General features: G+C 37.0%; 1 protein-coding gene across 5 annotated transcripts in view; it reads right to left on the minus strand.

The window, feature by feature from the left end:
- Positions 1-23,446, minus strand: part of CLASP1 (cytoplasmic linker associated protein 1) — a 201,066-nt gene that overhangs the window by 84,522 nt on the left and 93,098 nt on the right. For all 5 annotated transcript variants that reach the window (XM_088146424.1, XM_088146425.1, XM_088146422.1 and 2 more), the window contains exons 9-18: positions 14,261-14,413; positions 13,148-13,221; positions 11,394-11,486; positions 10,629-10,774; positions 8,121-8,256; positions 6,188-6,258; positions 3,173-3,232; positions 2,000-2,077; positions 1,011-1,178; positions 617-666 (exon numbers count right to left, since the gene is read on the minus strand). In XM_088146424.1, coding sequence (XP_088002550.1) covers positions 617-666; positions 1,011-1,178; positions 2,000-2,077; positions 3,173-3,232; positions 6,188-6,258; positions 8,121-8,256; positions 10,629-10,774; positions 11,394-11,486; positions 13,148-13,221; positions 14,261-14,413 — 1,029 coding nt within the window. The remainder of the gene's footprint in view (positions 1-616; positions 667-1,010; positions 1,179-1,999; positions 2,078-3,172; positions 3,233-6,187; positions 6,259-8,120; positions 8,257-10,628; positions 10,775-11,393; positions 11,487-13,147; positions 13,222-14,260; positions 14,414-23,446) is intronic.

Raw genomic sequence — 23,446 nt, forward strand, 5'->3', positions numbered from 1 at the left:
GCATTTTATGAATCTATGGCAGCGCAGGACACTGAGCTGCTTCATGCCCCACATTTTGCTTGATAGGGCTATGCTCAGCAAATTTTGGGGTGCTTTGATCTCTGTTGGTTGCTATCAAGTCCCCTCTGCTGTTTACGATTGGTAGTACCCAGCAAGCTTTTTGCAGGGATTATTACAACAGTGCTGGGCAGCACTTTTATAATCAAATGTGGTGTTTATGTCTTTAAAATAATGTTTGCCACATAACATATTAAGGATAAATACAAAATTTGGGCTTGGAAAATAACTCAGATCTTACGTCACAGATGGCCTCAATGTTTATAGAATATTTTGTGAATTCATATAGACCTTCCATATCCGAGACTAAAATTTGCTTTCAGTATTCTGCTACCATTATCCATGATTACATACAAGATGAAAGTTTGCTTAGGAATAAAGCAACTCATATTTCAATATTTCTTCAAAGGTAAAAATTATATTTAGAATCATTCTGTATTAGACCCCCATTGTTTAATCTACAAAAGTAGTATGAATAAGAATTACTTATTTTGCAAGAAAGAGAAAGCTTACTCTGCCTCACATCTGGCCATTTCTTCTCCTGGTTTCTCATTCTTACCTCGTGAAGTAGTGCTTCCGGTTGGGCTTCTTTTGGCAGATAGTGGACGGCTAAAAAAGAATAGAATTAATGGATTTCTTTCATTCCATAATTAAATTTATGTTGGACATTCTTTACTAGCCTTGATGAATTATTCTGTATTATTTGTACTTATACTGTTTTACTTTAATGTGCTTTGAATCTTCCTACAAAAATGCTGGACAGAAACAAAAATAAGTAACGAAGCAAAATCAGTTTTAGACTCCATGTAAGAGTAAAATTCGTAATTTTATATGCATGAAAATAACAATTTCCAAAATGCAAGGGCAGTAATTTATAGATGAAGGAGGGATATCTAATACTCAAGGTATTAAGTTCATCCAATAGCAATACAATGGTGGAAATGAGGGCTTACTTGAGACTCTCCTGGGAACTAGAAGAGGAGCGATCTGACTGAGGCAAAGACACTATGCTATCAGAATTCTTCAAGTGAGACTGCAGGGCTTTCTGGTACGAAGATTCCAGTGAATTAAACAAATGTTCCGCTTCTCGGCTAAAATGGCTGTGGAAGCCCCAGTAACACCTGAAAATAAAATTATAAACTGATCATTGAACAGTATAGTAGCATGTCAGAGTCTAACATCCAGAGAGCCTTAGTAGATTTCTAGCATTTAAGAAAGAACAGGAGAAACATGGCAGAGAGAATCAATTTGTGTAATTAGGATAAACATATGAACATATTTATTTTCACATATATTATTTATGCTTCCACACATTGTTTATAAGAGTTTAACATTTGGGTATGAAAGTAACTATAGAAACTGGAAAGCAGATTTAGGGATCAGTGCACTTCCTATTCAAAATAAAAAAAATGAAGAAGTGAGTACATTGCAAGCTTAAATAAATTCCAGTTTGCCATTAGTTACCAGTAACTACATATTTAATATAGAAGGTGGATTTCTCTTGTACATTAAATTAAACCAAGCAACTAAATTCTAAAGTGGGAAGAGGATATCAACAATCCAATAGAATGCAAAAATCTGAACCTTCAGGGCTACTAAACAAAAAAATGTAGAAATCACGATCATTTTTTCAAATTCCCACATTAATTTTCTGAACAAACAATATTAAAAAGAGCAAAACAACGACTAGTTTATTTTATTTTGTTTATGCAGAAAAAAGTTCCAGTGAGTTCAATGAGATTTACACTGAAGTGCATGTGCCAAAGGTTAGAGTCGTTATTAAGTGTAACATGGCCCATTTCCTGAGTTCTTAATGCTCTGGTCCTGTTCTTCCTCTGGAATATCACATTCACCGGAATTTCTATAAGCTTTTCAGCTGAATAGCAAATAGAAACCTGTGATTATTGATATGAACAACTGAAGGAAAAAGATGCCCACTTACTTTCTGGCTTTTATCCGTGCTTCGGAGTCAGCATCATGGATTCCTTTCTTGATTGTTTCAGCCAATACTGATACATGCCTGAAATTAGAAGACATCACTATTTACCCTGTAAGAGGGAGGAGAGAAGAAACAGTCTTCCAGCATTGCATTTGGAACTCAAAGGAAGTTTATCCAGTTGCTCAGAATTAAAAAGAACTGGATGCATAGTATCTTTTTGGAAGGTGTGGGTGTTTGTTTGTACCAGTGAGCTTTATTGCATTTCATTCTCTTTTATAAGAAATACCAAATAACATTCCTTGGAGGTCATTCCTTTGTTATGTGGAAACCACAGAAGCACAGAAGCGTGGAGCCACTAAAACACATTAAGATGCTGAAGCCATACAAGAATTTAATTGAATAGCTATAAACCAAATGTTTGATCTATTCTGAAGTGTTTCTGCAACACCAACTGGCTAAGCTAATGTGGATCAACAAAATACTCACACATTCCAATTTGAGGGTACTCTCTCTAGTTACTTCCTTACCCCCTGAATGCCTTTGCCTTTTGCCTACACAAAGACAATCACTGTTTTTTTCAGTACAAGTGGTCAGAATAATATCTCTCAATGTTCTTTAAGTAAAAAGGTAAGCCAAAACATTCTTTAAATAGATACATTTACAAATAAAAAGGTTTGAAGTTAAGACTTTCCATCTCTCTGTTCTTCTCTCCTTCACATGCATTTATTTAAAGCATTTTACCCCACTGTTCAGCTTGAAAAGTCTTCAAGAGCACCTTACCTAAGATCCATAAAAATAAGACAGTGCCTGTCCACAGACTGCAAGCTCAGATGTGACCCGAATGAAGGGTGAGAAAAGGGTGAAACAAAGCAATCTAAAGGAAGCGCCAATTGTACAAGTCACATAGCAGTTCTTATACTGAGCAGTTGGGATGGAAACAGTTCAGACACTAGACAGGCAGAAGAAAGCTGTTTTCTTTCAGTAAAGCCAGACCTGTCTCCATTTATCCCTCTGCAGGGAGTCAGATGGAACGTCTGCCATTTCAAGGAAGGGAGAGAACGGAGCCACGCTAAACTCATCTTCCAAATCTCCTCAGTTCCATTCAACAGAATCTCCCCAAAGAAAATGCAGCTAGAGAAGCAGCATATGTTACATATCATAATGCTCATGTCTTACCTTTCCAAGGAGTGTGTCTGCCATTCCTGCAAAAGTAAATCTAAAAATTCAAAACACCGCCTGAGACAGAAAAAAGGTAATTAGCATTAATGTTTTTCCAAGATACGCTATATCAATGACAGTATGCTTAACATCAAAGAAATAATCATGTATATGATACAGTGATTTCCAGAACTAGGTTTGGGGAATCCGGTATCAGGCCACTAAATGACAGCTCCAAGGAAAATCATGTGCTTCTAGTCAGGACTTAACACAGTGGCGTGAGCAGAGGGAGGAGGGGTTGTCAGAAATGTTGAAATGGTGGCTGTGACCATGCAATTGAGGTCTGCTCTTTTTTGTGTGTGCCACATGACAAACATAAAAGGGGTGGGGCTTCAATTATGCAGTCATGGCCACTATTTTATTTTATTTTTTCTTAACGCACCCCCCACCCCCCTCAGGGTTTTGTAATTTCTGAGTAATGTTAAGTTTAATGGCTGTAGTGCGGGAACTGTAATATTCTATGTGCCAGCATTGTACAGATAGTCCTTGACTTGCAATGGCAATTGGGACTATAATTTCTGTCACTAAGCAATGCGGTCATAAAGTGCAACAGCAATCCCTGCAGTCCTGATTGCTGTAGTTAACTGAATTCCATGGTCGTTAGGCGAGGCAACTTCTAGGTCAGCAAGCAGGCAAGTGGCTGCTGCCAGGTGGGGAAGGGAGCAAGTGGATGTGCAGGAGGGTCAGAGAGGATGTGAGGGGCTGCACGAGAGGCATGGTGCGAGTTGGGGAGGGTGTGTGGGTGTGCATGAGAGGCATGGTGCATGTTGGGGAGGGTGTGCAAGTGGCCAGCACAGCACAAACACAGAGTGGCTGGGGGGTTGGGGGGGAGATTTACCCCAGCAACTTGCGACCCTCCCTGCCAGCTTCCCCATTGACTTTCTAGGGAAGCCAGCAGGGAAGATTGCAAATAGCAATCATAAAATTGCAAACTGGTTGCCAAGTGCCCAGATCATGATCATGTGACCATGGGGGTGCTGGGACAGCCGGAACTCTGAGGACCGGTCATAACCACTATTCATTCAATGCCATTGTAACTTCGGTTGCTGAATGAATTGTCGTAGGTCAAGGACTACATGTATGCCTGCATTCAATTATTATTATAATTCCAGGAGCCTTTTGAAATTGTTCAGACATCTTTGTTACTTTTCATAACCTTCATTGCTTTCTAGTATTCCTATAGGAATTTTCTTATTCTTCGTAGTTTCTGTTTGATCATGACTCAAGATTTCTCCACTATACTCACAACTGGTCATGATTACTGCTCAATTATTTATTATGCAGTCATTTACTAAAAGGCCAGTAAGGACTGAATCCTTTTCTTCACATAGAATTGAGTTTGGCTGTTAGTAAAGTTTACATTTAAGTAAATAAGGCTTTGCTTCCATGTAAATATTTATTTTGCCCTTTTTCATTTTGAAATGCACTGGCTGAATGAGAGGTGACAGCAGATATAAGAACATGCAACTCTGGAGTTTTATTCGGGAGCTGAATATTTGGAACGCTACCAAACCTGAGATCAAAACCTGGCACTTTTCTAATTTAGTGTGCTTTTTTGAAACAAAGTTAAGATTGTTGCAAACTCAAGTGACAAAGAATAACCAGCAGGTTTTACCCACCGACCCCCAAGAACACCCTGAATCAGTTGGGGAGCATGTAAGATTGTGCAAGTGTCCTGGACAATTCAGTGCTCAATCAGGAACCAAAAAGCATAAAAAATGAAAGTAGACCAATTTTGCACATATTTCAGTGTTAAAGCAGGTGAGGCACCAAAACAACTCCAGTAAGAACTCTCAGGATGCAAAACAACAGTAAATAGGATATGACTATTCATCTAAGCAGATTAATTTCAGAGACAAGTGCTTACAGTAGCATTATTCTTTGGCATTATCTAGTGCTGCATGCATAGTTTTTCTGAAAAACAAACAAACAAACCAACAGCCTCTGACCAACAGCCAGCTGTGTGCCAGATTTACAGATGATAACTCTGAAAGGCAGCTACAAGTGGTGGCATGATCAATGCAAATACCAAAGAGGGTCACCAAAGAAGAGACAAAACCCATGGCATTGGTAGACACAGCTGGGTGATTAGAATGGGAGGTGAAACTCTGTACAGCAGATAACTTTAGGAGCAGTGAGAATCGTACTGTGTTCTGGCCCAATTATTGCTGGCATGATGTTCCTGACAGACAGTTTGGTGGAGTGGTTAAAGGTATCAGGGTAGAAAGCAGGAGATGTTCTAGTCCTGCCTTAGGCACAAAGCCAGCTGGGTGACCTTGGGCCAGTCACCCTCCCTCAGCCCCAGGAAGAAGGCAAGGACAAACCACTTCCCAAAATGTTGCCAAGAAAACTGCAGGGACTGACTTAAGTCAAAACCAACTTGAAAGGACCAAACAAAGAAGAAGAAAAAGATGTCCCCAAACAGAATTTGGGCTTTGGTTTGAAAATGGTCCTGTCCCCCTATCAAGGAAAAAGAAACATTTTTTTTTAATGTATGAGGATCAGTACTATCAAGGATTTTACAGGAGAATTACCAGTATGCTCTGCTTATATCTGCAAGAATACAGGAAGCAAAAATACATGTTTAAGAACTGATATTGACAGCTTTTAGTCATTAGGAACAGCTGCAAATATTTGCATTGTCCAGCTCAGTAATTACAAAGACGTATTACAGTTATAGGTTTGATGATTCTTCACTAGATGGAGATTACAAAAAGGCATTCTTCCACCACATCCAGCCCTATTTCTCAGATCCAGAATGACTCCAAGGCTCAAAAACTAATTTAACAATGGCAATTTTTCTATCAATAATCCTAAAGCCCTCAAAAAAATAAGAAAAAGGAGGGAAGTAAATAAGAGAATTCCTATAACTAACAAATTCTTAAAACTCAGTTGTTTTCATAATTAATTATTCCATAACACACCCCATAATTGGATAAGTAAGTTATAAAGCAGGCCATCAGAACAACTCACCTTCTAACTGCAACTGATTTGGAAGTACAGTTACTGGTGATGATGGGAATTAGTCGAGGGATGTGCGTATGCTAGGGAATTAAAAAAAAAATCCTGAGAATGTAAAAAGCAATAATTTAAACTAATTAGCTATCAAGTTGAAAATGTTGAACTTTACACAGGGTCACTATGAAGATCTGCAGTACCAGAGCTGGCCTTTTAACTCTTTTCCACGACTAGTGAGATCCATTTCTCAAAACAAGCAAATCAGTGTAATGTTAATGTGTTTATTGCTAGAAGCAGTAGAAAGTTCAAATTTTAAAAAAGCAAATAGTCTTGGAGTATAGCTCTGCTTTTATAATCCAAAATGGCTTCTAGATTTTGTTACATTTGTCTTTCAAATATGAAGTTAATTTTGATATCAACGCATACTTCCATATAATCTCCAGTGAGAAGCATAAAGAATTATTGCAGCTTTACCATGAACAAAGCTAATTCAGCATACTTTATGGGAATATAAGGTTTGATAATATTTAATTAAAAAAATGCAGGATGAAAGGAAAAGAATGCCTTTAAAATGTGTTCCATGTTGTTACAAATCTTTTTCCAAAAGTTGTTACAACATGGCCACCAAACATGAAAAAAATCAACCTAATTACTGAACTTCCAGCAATTCTTAGAGAACCAATTTTCTGTTTTGGTAATCAATACTGGAGTAATAAAACATCAACAGAATATCTTTCACTAATTTTATCTCTAAGCATAAAACTGAACGTAAGATTTTTATTTTTCTTCCATTGATATTTTGATTGTTGCACATTGATTGTTCTATTTAAATTCTGCATCTATTTAATCATGCAGACATGTTCACTTTCTGAATCATACTTTACCAACAATTTATAAATAAGCCCAGCTCTGTGTTTTTAATTTTGCATCCCCAGAATTTTGATTATCCAAAAATGTTTTGACTGCATGTCACGTCAAACTAGAATTTTGACTTGCCATAAATGAGCACGTGGTTGTACACTATGCTTAATGCTCCTTGTTGATTATAACTGTCAATGAGATCAATTAAACAATGAATGCAAACTCTAGGATACAGTTTACAGACATCCTCCAAAAGTTGACATCAAACTAATTTTGAATGTGATAGAAATTAAAATTTACTGAATACTCAAGAAGTACTTGCTTGAGTAAAATGATGGGTTACTAACTGCATAAATTAAAAAATGTAATTAATTAACTTTGAAGTAGATTTAAATTTGAACTAAATCAATCAAATCTACTTTAGGTTTTCGCCCGGCACACCACTTAAAGAATAGTGCAACTGTGGCCAGTAAAAAGGACGCTAGCAAGCTGCTAGTCCAGTAGAAAAATTCTGAAGAATTTTCACATGCTGTGATTTGCAGGTACAACCCAATGGCCTTTTAATATTGTTTCCTTGGAACTGAACACCGATTTGCTTCTCCTTCACATCAAGAAAATGTTAGTTAAACTAAAAAGTAGCAGTGGTTCATCAAAACCCCAGTTTATAAAATTTGAATGCAAATTGTTTGAATGCAAAAAAAAAAAAAAAAGGTCTGTTTTTAATGCCAAGCTGGGCTTTCCAATAAAAATATACATATTCTTCAGCAGATGATGTGTTCTATTCTTCATTTGCATTTAACAAGCAACAAATTTAGACTATATCACTGTCAGACCATAAAGAAAACAGTCCAGAGAACAGGATTTAATTTCTTGGTTACACAGCTTTGTGAATTTCCAGTCTGGTAATGTTTATACAAACACAGATGCAAGGCAACAGTAAGTGAATCTCTCATACTGACTAAAAGGCCTATTTAGGATTCTGTACAACAGCCTGTTAATTGGACTGATTTTCATGTTTATATCCCTCTACTGCTCTCATCAGGAGTACACGGGAGAACAATTTGTATCTGCATTGAGCGATACTCACTCGAATAATTAATCTAACAGCTACTACACCAGAAGTGGCCATGACTTTGGCACTGTTGGGAATGAGATTAAAGATTGTTGGCATGATGGCTTCTGCCCCATGATCAAACTTGTTACCCAATACCGATGACAAATGTCTGAAATAAAACAAGAAATCAGGTCACAATAATGAAAGAGCAGCGTAGGCCAAGATGTTATTAGGCAAGGCCTTCTATTATATTCAGTGTCTATAAATTAAACAATAAATTACAAACACAGCAACTGTGTTAATAAAGCATTTTCAGTTTTCTTTCCAACAGTTGACGTGATGGTCAATTTTCACAAGGAATCAGTTCAGAGTAGGTCACTGTGAAGCTATCATGGAAAAAGGCTAGAGGGTACTGCTAAATTGCTTGATCAGTTTCAAGTCTGGCCTTTTCCTATGCTTTCCATCTTGCCTTGTCATTTATGAATTTTAGAGATGCTATTAATATGCCCTCCTGCCCTTTACTTAAAATCAGTGCTTCCAGCAAACTGTAGTATAGAATTAAAGCACCAGGGCAAACGAAATACCTGAACTTTCACCTTGAACTCTGATTGAACCTAGACAAAGTATTAAATCCTATAAAATAAGACTTAAGGGAAGCGTTCGGGCATTTAAGACAGAAACTACCATGGAACTGTTGAAACGATGGTTATAGAAATACCCATACTGGTGAGATTTTTCAAAGTTTCAATAAACATTTCTCAATAGTCAACTATAACGATGAGGGGGGGAGAAGGCAGAGAGGAGAATGTCTGGTTTGTCTGAAGATACTTGTGATTACTTTATATTCATCTTCCTATTTCTACAGAAATACAAGTTATCACATTATTTAAATATATTTTGCTATAGCATCTATCCATAGGTTGCTCCTTAATAACCAAGAGACCATTCACAAATAAAAAATTGCAGTGCTGAAAATAATTAATAAACAAACATTAAACTACAATCCTATAACCACTAACTGAGGAAAAATGAGTCTAATTTCTGAACAGACATGCAGTGTAACTGCAAGACAGGCACTAAATAACCATGATGCAGATATATATAGGGGTCAGGAAAGCAGGCTTTTTCATTCGCATAACCCTAATCATTCGCTGTTCATAGATGTGGTACAGATTACTCATACCCATCAATATCAGGGTGGGCAATCACTGTAGTGAAAGGGGCATGCCTGGCGCGAAGCTGGAGCCACTGACATGTATGTATGTAAAGATATTCATACACTAACAGAATCTTTAGAAACAGCAGAGGCTGATTTCTCTCTCCCAGCAATCCTGCTACTGCTTCTCTGAGACAGGGAAGTGGCTTTTTCACTACCAGAATAATCAAGAGCTACCAATTAAGGATCTATGATCTAATAATTTTTCCTGTTATTTCTTTTAGAGTTTCATGATTATTAAGATTAGCACATACAGAAATGCCAATTGTCCAGAAATGAGAATGATACAAAAACATGATTTAGACTGAAAATGATAAGCCCTTAGTACTGTACTGATGCTCAATTAGCAGATATTTTGCCTACTTTGTTTTCTGTCTTTAATTTTTGTTTCCTTACAAATTCTTTTCCCAGGGTTGACTGAAGGCCAGGTTAGAAAAAGATGCCCCAACCCATGAAGTCTGGGCTGGAGATTAGGGAATTATACAGCAAGCTATGGACCAGTGGAGGTGGATGTGATATAGGTTTTGATTTATTTTGCAGAATATGATCTGAGTTGTGGTGACGTCTGCTCTAACGGTGTGCCTGTATGTTCTAAGAACGGCTGACTGAATTCAGACTCTTTGGAAGTAATCATTCCATTCTTCTTTCTCTTATCTTTTGTTTTTCCAACTGCCTTCTAGTTCTTTGATTCTGACATACATAATAAAGACTTTAATTCTTAATGAATCAGTGCTGATCACTCCAAGAAAAAGGCAATCAACCATAGCAAACATCTCTCCAGACAACTCTTCAGTCAGCTATTGAAGAAAAGGCAAGAAAACTGCCATTTGCCTCCTTCCTCAAAGTAATCCAGGACAGAAAGAAATTTCTCTGGGATAAATTGGCTGGTGGCAGTACCACCAAAGAGGCTATCCCCATGAATTATGAGAGAGTACAATAGGGTTGTGGGTGGAGGGTTCGGAGACCACTTCATGGGAGCCAGGAGACCCAATCCACCCCATCTTGTGAATGCTCATGAGTGCCCCATCATATGGTGTCAACACAAATGATGTGGGAGAATGTCACTGGAATTAAGCATAAGTGCTCCCCATTTTCACATGAAAGGTTGTCCATTCTCCTCTTCCTCAGAAAAAGCAGGAACTAAATTGTGTGATTCTCTCAAGTCAGGGTGACAAAGATTTGCAGCAAGGAGTGACCTTTGGCTGTTCAACCAGGTGCACACCCACTCTCCTTCCACAGAAGAGGATGATCAGAGGAAAAACATGTGGCAGTTTCACCCTGACTATAATTAACACAATTTAGAATATATAAATTGTGCTCCTTACCCTAATGTGATACAAGCTTCTCGCACTACTTGGGACCTCAAGTCTTTCGCAGATAATTTAAAGGCTCCATCCAGCAAGCGCAGATGTTGGAAGAAGGTATCATACTCAGCAGCTCCAGCCAACAATAAAGACCGGATTTTTTTCAGCTGTTGAACAAGAATTTAGGAAGTAAAATTAACTATTATATCAGTGATCATCTGTGGAGAGAAGCAAGATGAGTGAAGAAAGAAGTCTGTCAGTGTGATAAACAAATTTGTTTAGCTTTAAAAATATTTATATTCTCCATTTCAGTGAAGTTTCCAGATAGGGTAAAATAGTAAACTAAAATCCAATAAATAGCATGTTAAACCCCCAACATATATTTTAAAAACTAAGAAAATGAAAATAAATGGAGTTGTAGGTGGATGCAACCCAACTTTGAAGCACACTTAAAGAGAATGGCAACTTCTTATGACATGAGACCTACCATGGAGAATGTGGCCCTGTTCAAGCTTCCCGCTACAGCTCTGAAAACTAAGCATTCATGATTTTTGCTTGGTTTTTGTTATACTTAATTGGAAATGAGAATTTTCAGGGTGCCCTGAACATAAGAAAGCAAATTCCAGTTTGCAGAAATATACAGATACAGTAGGCATTTTCCAATCTTCTGGCATATCACAAAATGTCAGATAACCTTGAAAAAGTCCCATGAGATACAAATAGCAGCACAGTACATCCCAACTAGGTTACATTACATAAAGAATTCATATAAAATCAAATGCTTACTGCAGCTACTCTCTGTTCCCAATCATGTTTGTCATCGGACAGGATTTCTCTGATTTTGTTTATGGATTCTTCAAAGTCTCGGCTAGAATAAATCTGTGAAGAAAATGTATAAATACTATTTTATTAAACTAGAAGAATTAATTAAGCTACAAGAAATTATCCCCACCTCACAACAGATCTCCTGTACTCTTCCAAAGATGTATCAGAGGAGGATCCTTCAGAATAAATGCAAGAGGGGGGCAGAAAAGTACTAGAAAGGGGAACTCCTAATGTGCAAAGACATGGATTTAAATCCAGGATTTCAGAGGCCATCTATGTATTTCTTTCTTTTCTGTTATTTCATTAAGAGGTTTGGGCTTTCATTCCACTTGATGGAATACAAACTGCCTTCAAATAATATTTTAAAAAAAGAAGAAACTTTTAGTTACAAGGGAATCAAGGGGGTATGTCTGAGTGTTCTTTTTACCAGGCACCAATTTTTTTAGAAAACTAAAAGTACAGTCTTTAAAAAAAAACAAAAAACAAGAAGTCCCAAATAGCAAAGTACAGATATAATCTAAAATCTGGAATCAGATAAAACAGTTTAACAAATAAAATAAATTAATAAATACTACATAAAACATTTAAAACTCTAATTTATCAATATGTTACTAAAAACCTCATTTTTGTAGCCATAGTGAATAATACAACATGGGAGCTCTGTAGGGCAATCTCTAATTCTTTAAAATCAGAACAAGTGAATCAACTTGTCCCTGAGTCGATAAGAGACAGCTGAACTCCACTGTGATGCTTCTTGAAAGCAGTATAGTCACATGACTACCACCCAATCTATTCTATTATTACATACACCAAACCAGATATTCCAATTCCACATTACTCAGAAAAAGACATAAAAGCAAGTTGCCTAACTTGCTCTAAATTTTGCACAATATGCTTTAAAAAGGAAACATACCTCAGTGTTATATTCTGTCCATCTTTTGTGCCTCTTGTGAAACTAGATGGTTACTGGTGTTATACAGTAATACCTCGGTTAACGAACGCTTCTGTTCACGAACAATTCAGTTCGTGAACAGCAGTGTTCTCAAAATTTTGCTTCCATTCGCGAATTCTGCATTGGGTGATGAACCGGACCCGCGGCCATCTTCCCTGCTCTAACACGTGGTCGTGGCTTCCTCTAGGTGAGATCGTGGTCACAGACAGACACTTGCTGTGAAGCTTTTTGGTGTCGCCTCAAGCAAGGTTAGTGTTCTCTCTCTTCATGTACTGTACTGTACTTTGTTTCATATTTTTGTGGTTAAAAAAAAAATACACATGGTTCAGAATGGATTAACCTTATTTACATTGAACCTTATGGGGAAATTTGATTCCAGTTGCGACCAATTTGGGTCGCGACCAGAATCGTGGAATGAATTAAGTTCGTGAACCGAGGTACCACTGTACTTCACTCATGATTTAAGACTGACTGAGATTTAAGAGTGTCCCTCATTACACAAGTTCCCCCACCAATTCCATTCTGTTGGTTTACCAAACTTCTTATGGCATACTCTGCCCTACAGTCTCAAACTAACCTGCTATCCCACTGGCAATATTGAAAAAGAAATGATTTGCCAATCCAGTCAACTTTACTATCTTGTCCTTGTCTTTCTCTGAGATGAAAGCAAAGGTTCCAAATAGTGTCTTTATGAAAAATGCATTTTACCTCCACTCCAATGTTCTGGTGTGTTTTATTTCTGACCATGCTATGAGCAATTTACCTGAACTGTTGGGACATCTTCAAAAGCTTTAATGAAGTCCTCCTCATCAACAGCACCAGCTCCTTCTTTAGTTGCTAGAAGATACAAAAGGGAGGAAAATCTTTACTTCTTTACTCAGCAAAGTTGAAACAGGATAAGAAAGTAATGGCTATGAAAGCTCAAGACATTTATATAAACTACATGTGAAATATGTCTTATTCGCATAAGAATAAAGAAGACAAAGATAGAAGTATGCAATCTCTTCAGAAAAATATTTTCTTAAAGAAAACATTAAATCTATCTAAGACGACAGAATATTGCCTGGAATAGATGGAATTTGTTTTTTCTAAAGTGGTGAGGTGTGTCTATAATTAATGTAAATGTGATAACTTGGGCTATAAGAATAAATCAGGCAGATGGACCAACTCTTGAAAACATTAATTAGATTGGACTATTTATTTATGAAAGTTTTCTGAAAGTACTGCAAAATATATTTATTAAATATTTCCCCATCATTGGTTTTGATTCAGTGTATTTCAATAAGTTAGGCTTAATGTCTGAAAAATTACTGGTTTTAGAAGAACCACAGAAAATTGCATCTGAATAAAGTTCTGAACTCAAGAATTTCTATTTTGTTAAAACGTCAGAAATTTTTCTTTAAACATTTTAAGCAATGTTGTTAAATGATGTACAGGTAGTCCTCATTTAGTGACCACAACTGGGACCAGCAACTCGGTCACTAAGCAAAGTGGTCACTAAGTGAAACTGCGACTGTGCTTATGATCTTACTTCAGCTTTCCTTTGTGTACAGATCTACAAAGGTCATAAATGCGAGGACTGGCTGCATTTTTCATCACTGTTGTAACTGTGAATGATCACTAAATGAAGCAGTTGCTAAATGAGGACTATCCATAGTTATAATAAACATATCAGATAATATGCTTGTTGACATGACACAATCTCAAATATTTTAGATAAATCTTTTAGTATGTTCCCCAAATCAACAAATAGGTCCACTGATTGAAGTGCTATTTTCTACTATTCCAACTATACATAAAAAATGGGGAGGGGAAAAAAGGTTTAAAGAAGTAATGTAGGTGTTTAGGCCTTAGGTTTTGTAAGGACCTAACCTACCTGGAGCCTTTGAGACTAAGGCTACTGCCCCTACCCTACGAGCAGTGCCCACCCCCCCTTTTCGAGAGGTTGAAGGAGCCTTTGAAGAGGTTGAGGAACTGGCTGAGGATGGTCGGTTCCCGTCCACAGAGTCATCATCATCAAAATTTTTATCTAAAAAGCAAGCACAAGATAAAATTCAGAGAGTTACTTATAGCCATCTCCCATTTTGAAGCAAGTTTGCTCTGCAAATGTGAACAAATGAAATATATATATTCTAGCAGGACACAACCTGTTACTCAGTACTATGAACATGGAGATATGTGCCTGGACCCTGTAACTTAAAACTAAACATACATTACATTGCCTGCAAGATCCAGTGACAGGGAGTTTCACAAGGTAACTGTGTAAAGACTGAGTCAAGTCCATGGGTATACTGTAAATTGTTGTGTAACAACCTTCATGTCACTTTCTCGTCCTACAAAAAAAAGTTCCTTATGTAAATCTCCAAATTATTTTTGTAATTGTCCTTTCTCAAACTAAATAATTGGGGATTTCTATTAGGCATTTTAGTATTTCTATGTTTTGATTTTTTTAAAACATCTATTTCATGAATGTTTTATTCTAATATTGAATACTACTTCTCTGGATGCTCCTCTATTACAAAAATGTGATTTACAAATATGGGCTGAGCTCCAGGGAGCTGTTTATGAGGGGCTTTTGTTACTTCTGTGGAATAGTTTTATTCTGATGGTTAACTCCCACAATCATATCAGAACCTAGTTTGGAAGGCTCCATAGTGTCAAAAGCATAAGGCTACAGGTTCACAAAACTAATTTCCCAGTTCTTTGGGGTCTGGCCACTGGAAATAAATGTCTGTGTGATATCTGACGAATCAATCAAATGTTAAAGTTTATTGCTGACGGTGATGCCATGCCAAATGCCTTTGTTTAAGTCTGTTTCTGCCCAACAACATATTCAACACACATCTCCCTTCTTACCATGAATCTGAACTAATCTAAAGTGAAACATGTGAGAAATAGAGGCCTAGATATAATGCCACTCCCTCTGATTTCTTAAAGTGACTCTGTGTACTATTAGCAATAAGAAGATTCATGCTCTGCATACTTATTTCCATGCAAGTCATAAGCAATGAAATAACTGGACCATGCACTCATAACAGGGTGCAGAGTAACACCAATAAAGCCCCAATAAAGCTATCTGCTGATCTTAGTCTAATTTTTGTTATCATCACTCATGGATAAGATGTGAGTATCACCCTTTTCTTAGGGTGATAAAATTGTACATACAATCTGAACCATTCAATTACTATACAAACTAGGTCTTTATCAAAGGAAAGAGTTTTAATTCAGAACAATGAGATCTTGTTGCTGAGCAGATTAAAAGTAAAATAAATAGCATAAATAGACAAACAGAAGGTTTTTCTCTCTCTCTCTCATACACTCCTCAGGGGTGTGGTTTCCTATATAAAAGTGTTAACCAAAGGAAGCATGATTTTCAGTTGCTCCTTTCAAGAAGCATATTTCATTTTTATAATGCATTAAAAAGAAAAAATGCCTTGTAACAACACTCAAGTAAAACATAGCTCTTTAAACATGAGATACAAACAGCCAGCATTTCACAGAGGAATTATAAAAAGACATTTAGCTATTTGTGAGAATTAAAAAAAATCAATCTAACAGTTTGAATAACATTATATTTTCACACTTAGTTTTCACTGTCAATAATCTAAGCTATTCAGTTCTAGACATCAGGTTTTTGAGGAGCACGTGTGCAAAGCAGAAAGACAAACAAAGAACAGGTTAAAATCTGAACATGGATTTCAGGAAATGAGAGGCTAACAATCAGATACATACTATAAAGTCAGATTAAAATCCACCCCTCTATGACAGCTGATTGCTGCATAACAGTTTATACTGAAGGATGAGGTTTTGCAAGCCAAACTACACGTTTCATAAAGCTATATCCAAACCTGCTTTGCTTCCACTGGTTTCAATGGACTTTAAACCAGACAGTACACAGTTCCCTACATTTAGCCATTATCCATCCATCATTGCTGTTTCTTCCATTCTATAAAGCTCATTTATGAATGACTGCCTAGCTTTACATAGACACATGCCTTGTTTAAAGAGGCCTTTGTCTGCTCCCTATTAACAGTTAAGCAAATAAGAAATGCTTAAAAATCTTCTTTGATTCCTCACTGAAGGGGGGAAATCACACACACACACACAAATTGCTTACAGGAACATATCCTTTTGCAAATAAGCTTCTTCAACATTCCTTCATATTTTCCATAGCGAGCTTAGATGTAACACTGTTTCACAGACAGCTGCAGCTTCCAAGTCCAGGGCATAATCAATCCTTGCCCCTGTATTCATTAAGCATGCAGTTTCACACCCAGCGTTCAACAGCCCAGGCTTGAGCACTGTTTAGATGCTTGTGATTGGAGAGTTCAGCCAGCCAATGTACCCTTCCAAGCTTTTGAGGGGCAAAACTGGAAGGTATTAAAGGCACCCACAGCAGACAATCACTCCAGAGCTGACTTGGCTAGCAAGAAAAAAGAGCTGAAGTTCATCCCTCAGGGAAGTCTAATGGGAACATCTTAACAGCTGTCATCATCTGTCCATGACAAATACGTTCGCATACATTTGTCATTATAATGCTTTAAAAGCTTGCTTCCTAACATCAGCGTAGCAGGTATAAAATTACAAGAAACAGAGGTGATGCCAGGAATTCACGAAACTGCATGGAGAGGGAGAGTCAAAAATAATGCCCCACCCTCAGCTTTACAAATTCTCTAAAAAAATGGCAAGAACACAGGCATACCTCAGAGATACTGCAGGTTTGGTTTCAGACCACCGCAATAAAGTGAATATTGCAATAAAGCAAGTCACACAAATTTTTTGGTTTCCTAGTGCATATAAAAGTTGTTTACATTACTCTCTAATCTATTGAATGTGCAATAGCATTATGTCTAAAAAACAATGTACATACCTTATTTAAAAATACTTTATTGTTATAAAATGCTAATCATCATCTGATACACCTGCTCAACAGAGTTGCCACAAACCTTCAATTTGTAAAAAAAAAAAAAAAGCAATATCTGCGAAGCACAACAAAGCAAAGTACAATAAAACAAGGTATGCCTGTACTTATATAATACCCAAATTTTGCCACCTTCAGCATTCGTAACTTTATTCCTAAATCTGTTGGTTTTGATTAAATTCACAATTGTGTTTTATTCCTCCTTTCCTTTCAACTTTTTAGAGATTGAAGTGTTTTTGTAACTATTCATTTAATTCATTTATTTAACATGTTATACCATCAACAACCTAAAGTGAACATCTTTTCCAGAGTAAATTATCTGAAGCAACTAGAGAAACTATACTCCCAGAATACAGATAGTTCTTGCTTAACAACCCTAATTGCAACTGGAATTTCCATCGCTAAGCAATGCGGTCTTTGGGTGAAAGATCACATGACCACACCGCTTAGCAACAGCAGTTCTGGTAGTCCCAGTTAAGGTCGTTAGGCTAGGATTGTGCCATTGTTAGGTGAGGACCTCACACTTCTCCTGCCCTGCCATGCTCGTCTCCACTTTCACTCCTCCCGCCTATCTCCTCCCCATCTCTCCCTTTTTGGCCACCCTGCACTCCACTACCCCTGCCGCCCCACTCTGCCCCCAGCTGACATTCACCATCTTCTTCCTCCCACTGCTGATGAGGTGCACCTCAGCCAGGCTCACCTCATCAGTAGCGGGAGGAAGAAGACAGCAAAGATCAGCTGGGGGAGGAGGTGGGGGCAGCAGAGTGCAGGGCAGCCAAAAGGGTAGAGATGGGGGGAGATAGACGGGTGGGGGAGTTGAAGTGCACACTGCAGTCATAAATGTGGCAGGCTGCCAAGCACCTGAATTTTGATCACTTGACCATGGGGGCGCTGCAACAGCCGTAACTTCAAGGACCAGCCATAACTACCATATGTTCAGCACCACTGTAACTTTGAATGGTAGCTGAACAAATGGCCGTTAAGTGAGGACTACCTGTATTATGTATTGCTATCTAACCAACAACACAATACCAATTATAAGAAATATCGCAATTTTAATCCTAAAACAAATTCATCTCATGCAAGGGAGGATTTCCTAGCTATCATCTCAATAAATTCCCTAAACCTGTACAAGTCTCTCAGATATGAATAAAGGTCTACAGCCAGAGAAGAAAACCAGAGAAACTTAGGAGGCATAAGCACTTTCCTGCTCAAGCCAGACATTTCTGGATGAAAGCCTGTAAATATGTAGTTCTCAGAACAAGACTATATTTTAAAGTAATAATTTTTTAAAAATTAACATCATTCTTTTTACAAAGCATGGTCATTTATCCTTAACTGCACAGGGAATAGGTCACATATCCGGAAGGCACCAAGGCTGGGAAAGGTTGGACTAGGCTGTCAATGGAATCCATTATCGCTAAAGCTTCACTGCTACAACCTTTAGTACAACTTTTTTCAAATCTATATTAACAAAAACAGGTTAAATATACTAATTTTCATAAATGCCAGTGGAAATAGATGTTATAAATCTCTTCCCCAGGAAAATCCCACCTCCTCTGTTTCCAGCTAATAACCTTGCCTGTGTCATAAATGGCCTCTTATCAAATCTTAGTTAGAAATACCAAAATTCATCCCATCTAACACTTATCTGGCTTTAGAAAAGCAAAATGTCCTTCAGACTGAGCTCGACTCCTGATGACTTCATGAACAAATCCATGAGTTTTCTCGACAACCGCATGGGAATAATTTTGTCACTGCCTTCTTCTGGAAAGGTTTTTCAACTTCGCAGATGAAACTACAGCTCTAGAATGTCCTGGTGGTCTCCATCCAAATACTAACCAGGTCCAATCATGCCACCTAGCTAGGATACCTGACTTTACTAATTTGGGCCTCTGTTAAGAGTCAAAAGTTACCTTCCATATATTGGATGCTATGTTTCAAAGTTTCTTACTTTAAACCATAAACCAATACGATTTCTATTACTACTACTGCTATTTCACTCAACTGCATTCCCTGAATTGTTCATGACAAAGAGGAATTAAATCAGCAAAGGCCATTATATATCGGCCTATTCTCACATGCATCTTGCTTTTCATTATTCTTACGGCACACTTAACATGCTTATTAATGAAGAGTGTTCACATTATAAAGGGCAAGCAGAAGCAAATCTCTAAATTTCTGTTGTTATCACAAAGCAGCTTTTCACAAAGAGCTATTCATAAAATGCTCTATCAACAAGACTCAGGTTTGCTGTTTATCACACCCATCATATGTACAAAATGATACCCAAATCTTTATCTCATTTTGCCTTATAACCACTGAAACTAGCGTTGACTTAGGCAAATTAGTGAGCTTCATGGTGAACAGGTTTTAGAATTTTCTAAGTTTAAAAAATCCATGCATCACCCTAGTCTGGTTAATGTCATGTTTCCTGGATTTCTAAAATAAGTTCATGACATCAGAATTTATTTTCATGCTCTGAATTAACAACATGTTTTCTCTCTGTCCATTGCCCCCTTCTATCAGCAAACTAGGCCAATAAAAATGAACACATCTCTAGTCCAAAGCCAAGCACTTCTAAAGATCTCTAGGTTCCCAGAGAATTAAACAGATCACTAAGTAGTAAATTCAATCTTTCATTATTTCAGCTAAAGGCTATTTAGTTCTTGGCTTACTGCCAGACTTCAGGAAACAAATATTTCTGTGTTCACTTATTTGTAATGTTTTAGTGAAAAAACACATCCTGACTCTTTGCCCTTTTATTTCTCTGATTAATATATCCAGCTCCATCATTCCTTTTTTTCTTTTTTCTCTTCTTTATTATATTGTTGTTAACCTTACATAATACAATTATATTATTTTGATACAGTGATATTTGTACCGTGTTGACTACAGATTATTAACACTCTGACATTTAGATAACTTAAGACTATTAAAGATAGAAAAAAGAAAATATATAAATATTAACTATGATTTAAAATGCCAATGTTAATAGGCATAAGATTATTTGTTTCATCCAGAACTGAATATAACATTAAGAAGCAGCTACAAATTATAACAAAATATTTGTTATACACTAAAGATTTCTGTCTCAAGATGGTTACTTAGTATTAAGGTTTCCACTGAATTATTACTTATTGTTTGTATATGTTGAGATAAAAAACAAAAAGATAAGAGAAAGCAAATTAGGCAAAGAAAAGAAAAAAAAGAAGAAAAAAGGGGCGGGGGGAGGCTATTTAGTTTCCAATTTCCCCTCTTTTGTGCTTCTGCCCATCGTTCCTTCTTAAACCTCCTACCTCTTTTAAAAGAAACAGAAGCAGGGCATTGATTTTTCCCCACTCAGTGCTTCTGTATACTGTATTTTAAAAAAGAGACAGAAAATAATTGTCTTCCAAATTCCAAATATTTATCCAAGGGGACATCATAACCAAAATGCTTGTGTAGGTTTCACTGCTAGAGCTTAGAAACAAACTCTGTTAATCTGAAGGGCATATGTATAACTAGACTTGAGAGTGCACATTTATTCACAACATTTATCACATTAAAAATCAAGAAAAACTAAGTGCTATCTAGTAACAAACTGAATCTCAATGAGGTGAGGCTGCTTGAGCTCAACTGCAAGAATAGATGCTTTCACTCATGTTGCTAAGGGGATGGCTTCTTGGGTGTTTGTGTTTATGCGTGTGTATGAAACTCAAGGGAACCTAAGGGCAAGAAAGTGTAAGGCAATCCAACATGCTTACAGTTCTTAATACAGCAGAAGACTATTACTGCAGCATGGATGAGCCAGTAGGATCAAAGGCTGGTGTCAAACCTTTCCCAGAATACCACTGCGTCTATCTTAGTGTAACTACTTGGTAGTTTCTGCTACCTATCTTACAAAGGGTGCCTTATCTGATGTCCTCCCCTTAATCTTAGTCTATGAGAGAGATGGAGTACCCACAACCTGTACTGCCCTTCTGGCAAATAAGTTAAAAAAGGGGGAAATAAAGCAATGTCCATAGCACCACCTTCTATAGTGTTGAGGGGTATACCTTCAGGATTCAGGCCCTCTTTCTTCCTTTTTGGGGAGACAGACCAAAATAAAACTTTATTAAAAAGAAAGCAGTTCAATTACAAAACCTATTTTAACCTTAAATATTAATCTGCAGTCATTCCCCATTGAAGGATGGAAGGCAGAGCTGCTTTGATATAATAGCTACTGTACTTCCAAATTGATGATGGTCATGGGGGGAGAGAGAGATCTAAAACAAGGTGTAATGTTCCAGTCAGACCACAAGATAGTGCTACTGTCCCACAAACTGCTTGTTCACTCCCAGGCTCAGGATCTTACAGAACTCCAAACCTATCAAGGAAAAATGATTTAAAAGCTATAAATCTATATTCATGAACATAATCCAAAATAAATGTGTGAATTGTGCAGTATATCCCAATGTATACAGAAATATCACAAGTGACAAAAAGGCTTATTTAACATAAACCCAGAAAAATAAACATAGATTCTTAGCTAAAAGAAATGTATCTGTTTCTACAAAACAACTTGAATCTCAAAGCAAGTCCTTTATTTCTTTACCCTAAATCTTCCCCAACTTCTTGGGGTAATTCCAGACATTTATCAGACATCTTGTGGAGAAGCGATGCATCCTTGCTTTCTCAGATCAGGAATAGTAGATTCTTGCTCCAGAGTTTTTCACTTTGTGTCTTAAAATAAGATTTTTTCAATATCTGGGAGAAGAGAACTTGAAGGAATCTCCTGAGCATATATGCTAAAGCCCATGCCCAAGAGAAGGTATGTATTCAAATATAATTTTGTCTGGCATTTAGACAGGCAGAGAGATTGCAATTTTGTGAATGCTAGCTAGCTTTTCATAACAATTACAGATCAGGCTAAACATGGCTTCATTAATATATAAAAAGATAAAGTCTTCTTTGAGTCATGCTTAACTATTGGTGACTTCATGGACACATCTGTGTATTTTTATTAGCAACGGTATGGAAGTGGATTACTATTGCCTTTTTATAGGGTTACTGTTGTTGTTGTTCAGTTTCCAGTGTATTATGCAGCCCTGGGATTCTCTGATGGTCTATCATCCAAGTACTAGTCAGGTCTAACCCTGCTTAGCTTCTGAGCCCATAAAAGGTCAGCCAAATGCTCCCATCTGATTAGTCTCATTAATGTATGCCCCTTTAAAAAATTAAAACCTAATCAAGATGCTAATACATAAATCTCAAATCATAATTTAAAAGTTTGCATTTCCATCAATTCCCTTAACAATGTAGACGAAACAATAACTTTTGCCCATCAACTGTTCAGAATACTAGAACAGCAAGCAAATCACTTATATCACTACCAAGCTTTGGCATTTTCCAGTAGGCTCTAGCATTTTCCATTTTAAAGTAGGTTTTACTTTAAAAAATCCTAGAACTATATCAACAAGAAGCAGATGCAAAAATCGGGCCTCAGAGGAGCACATAATATCTCCACATAAAAATTAACTTTCTGGATCTAAAGCATATAAATTAAATCAATGCCCAGAGGGTTCTGTCTACAGAAGTACAAACTTTGCAACTTAAAAAAAGTAATGAAGGAGAAAAACACCTTAACAATATGAACTACTAAATATGGTAAAATAGCTTGAGGTCCAATAAGTACAGATTTTTATATGCAAATGTGACACCTAGGGCAAAGATGAAGCTTCACTGTCATAGACACAGTAATAGATCATCTAAATCAGAGATTGTGTCTACTTATCAAGGCCAGATGTCTAGTCCCTATTTATTATTGTATCTGCCATATAAAAGTCTTTAAAAAAAGAAAACTTCACAGTCCTGACAACCTTTTTGTGCAATATGTGCAAACCCCTAACCGCCCAGAGTCACTTTTTTGTGAGACGGGCGATATCTAAATTTGAAATATAAATAAATAATAATAAAAATATATAGCCTATTTCTTTTCATTCAGTTGGCAAGAGTGGCTTTGTGCTAAACAAAAAGAGCTAAGAGGAATCAATTGGTACAAAGGCTAGTACAATCTCCAGCTGCCTACCTGAAAATCAACACTTCTAGTGGGGAGGAATAGCGAAGCAGATGCTGTAAGACAAACATTGATTGCTATATGGATAAATACCAGTTAAGACA

This window comes from Python bivittatus, unplaced genomic scaffold (assembly GCF_059951505.1).
Source record: "Python bivittatus isolate LINGU-HERP-01145 unplaced genomic scaffold, Pbiv_v1 ctg000480_np1212, whole genome shotgun sequence".
Taxonomy (NCBI): domain Eukaryota; kingdom Metazoa; phylum Chordata; class Lepidosauria; order Squamata; family Pythonidae; genus Python; species Python bivittatus.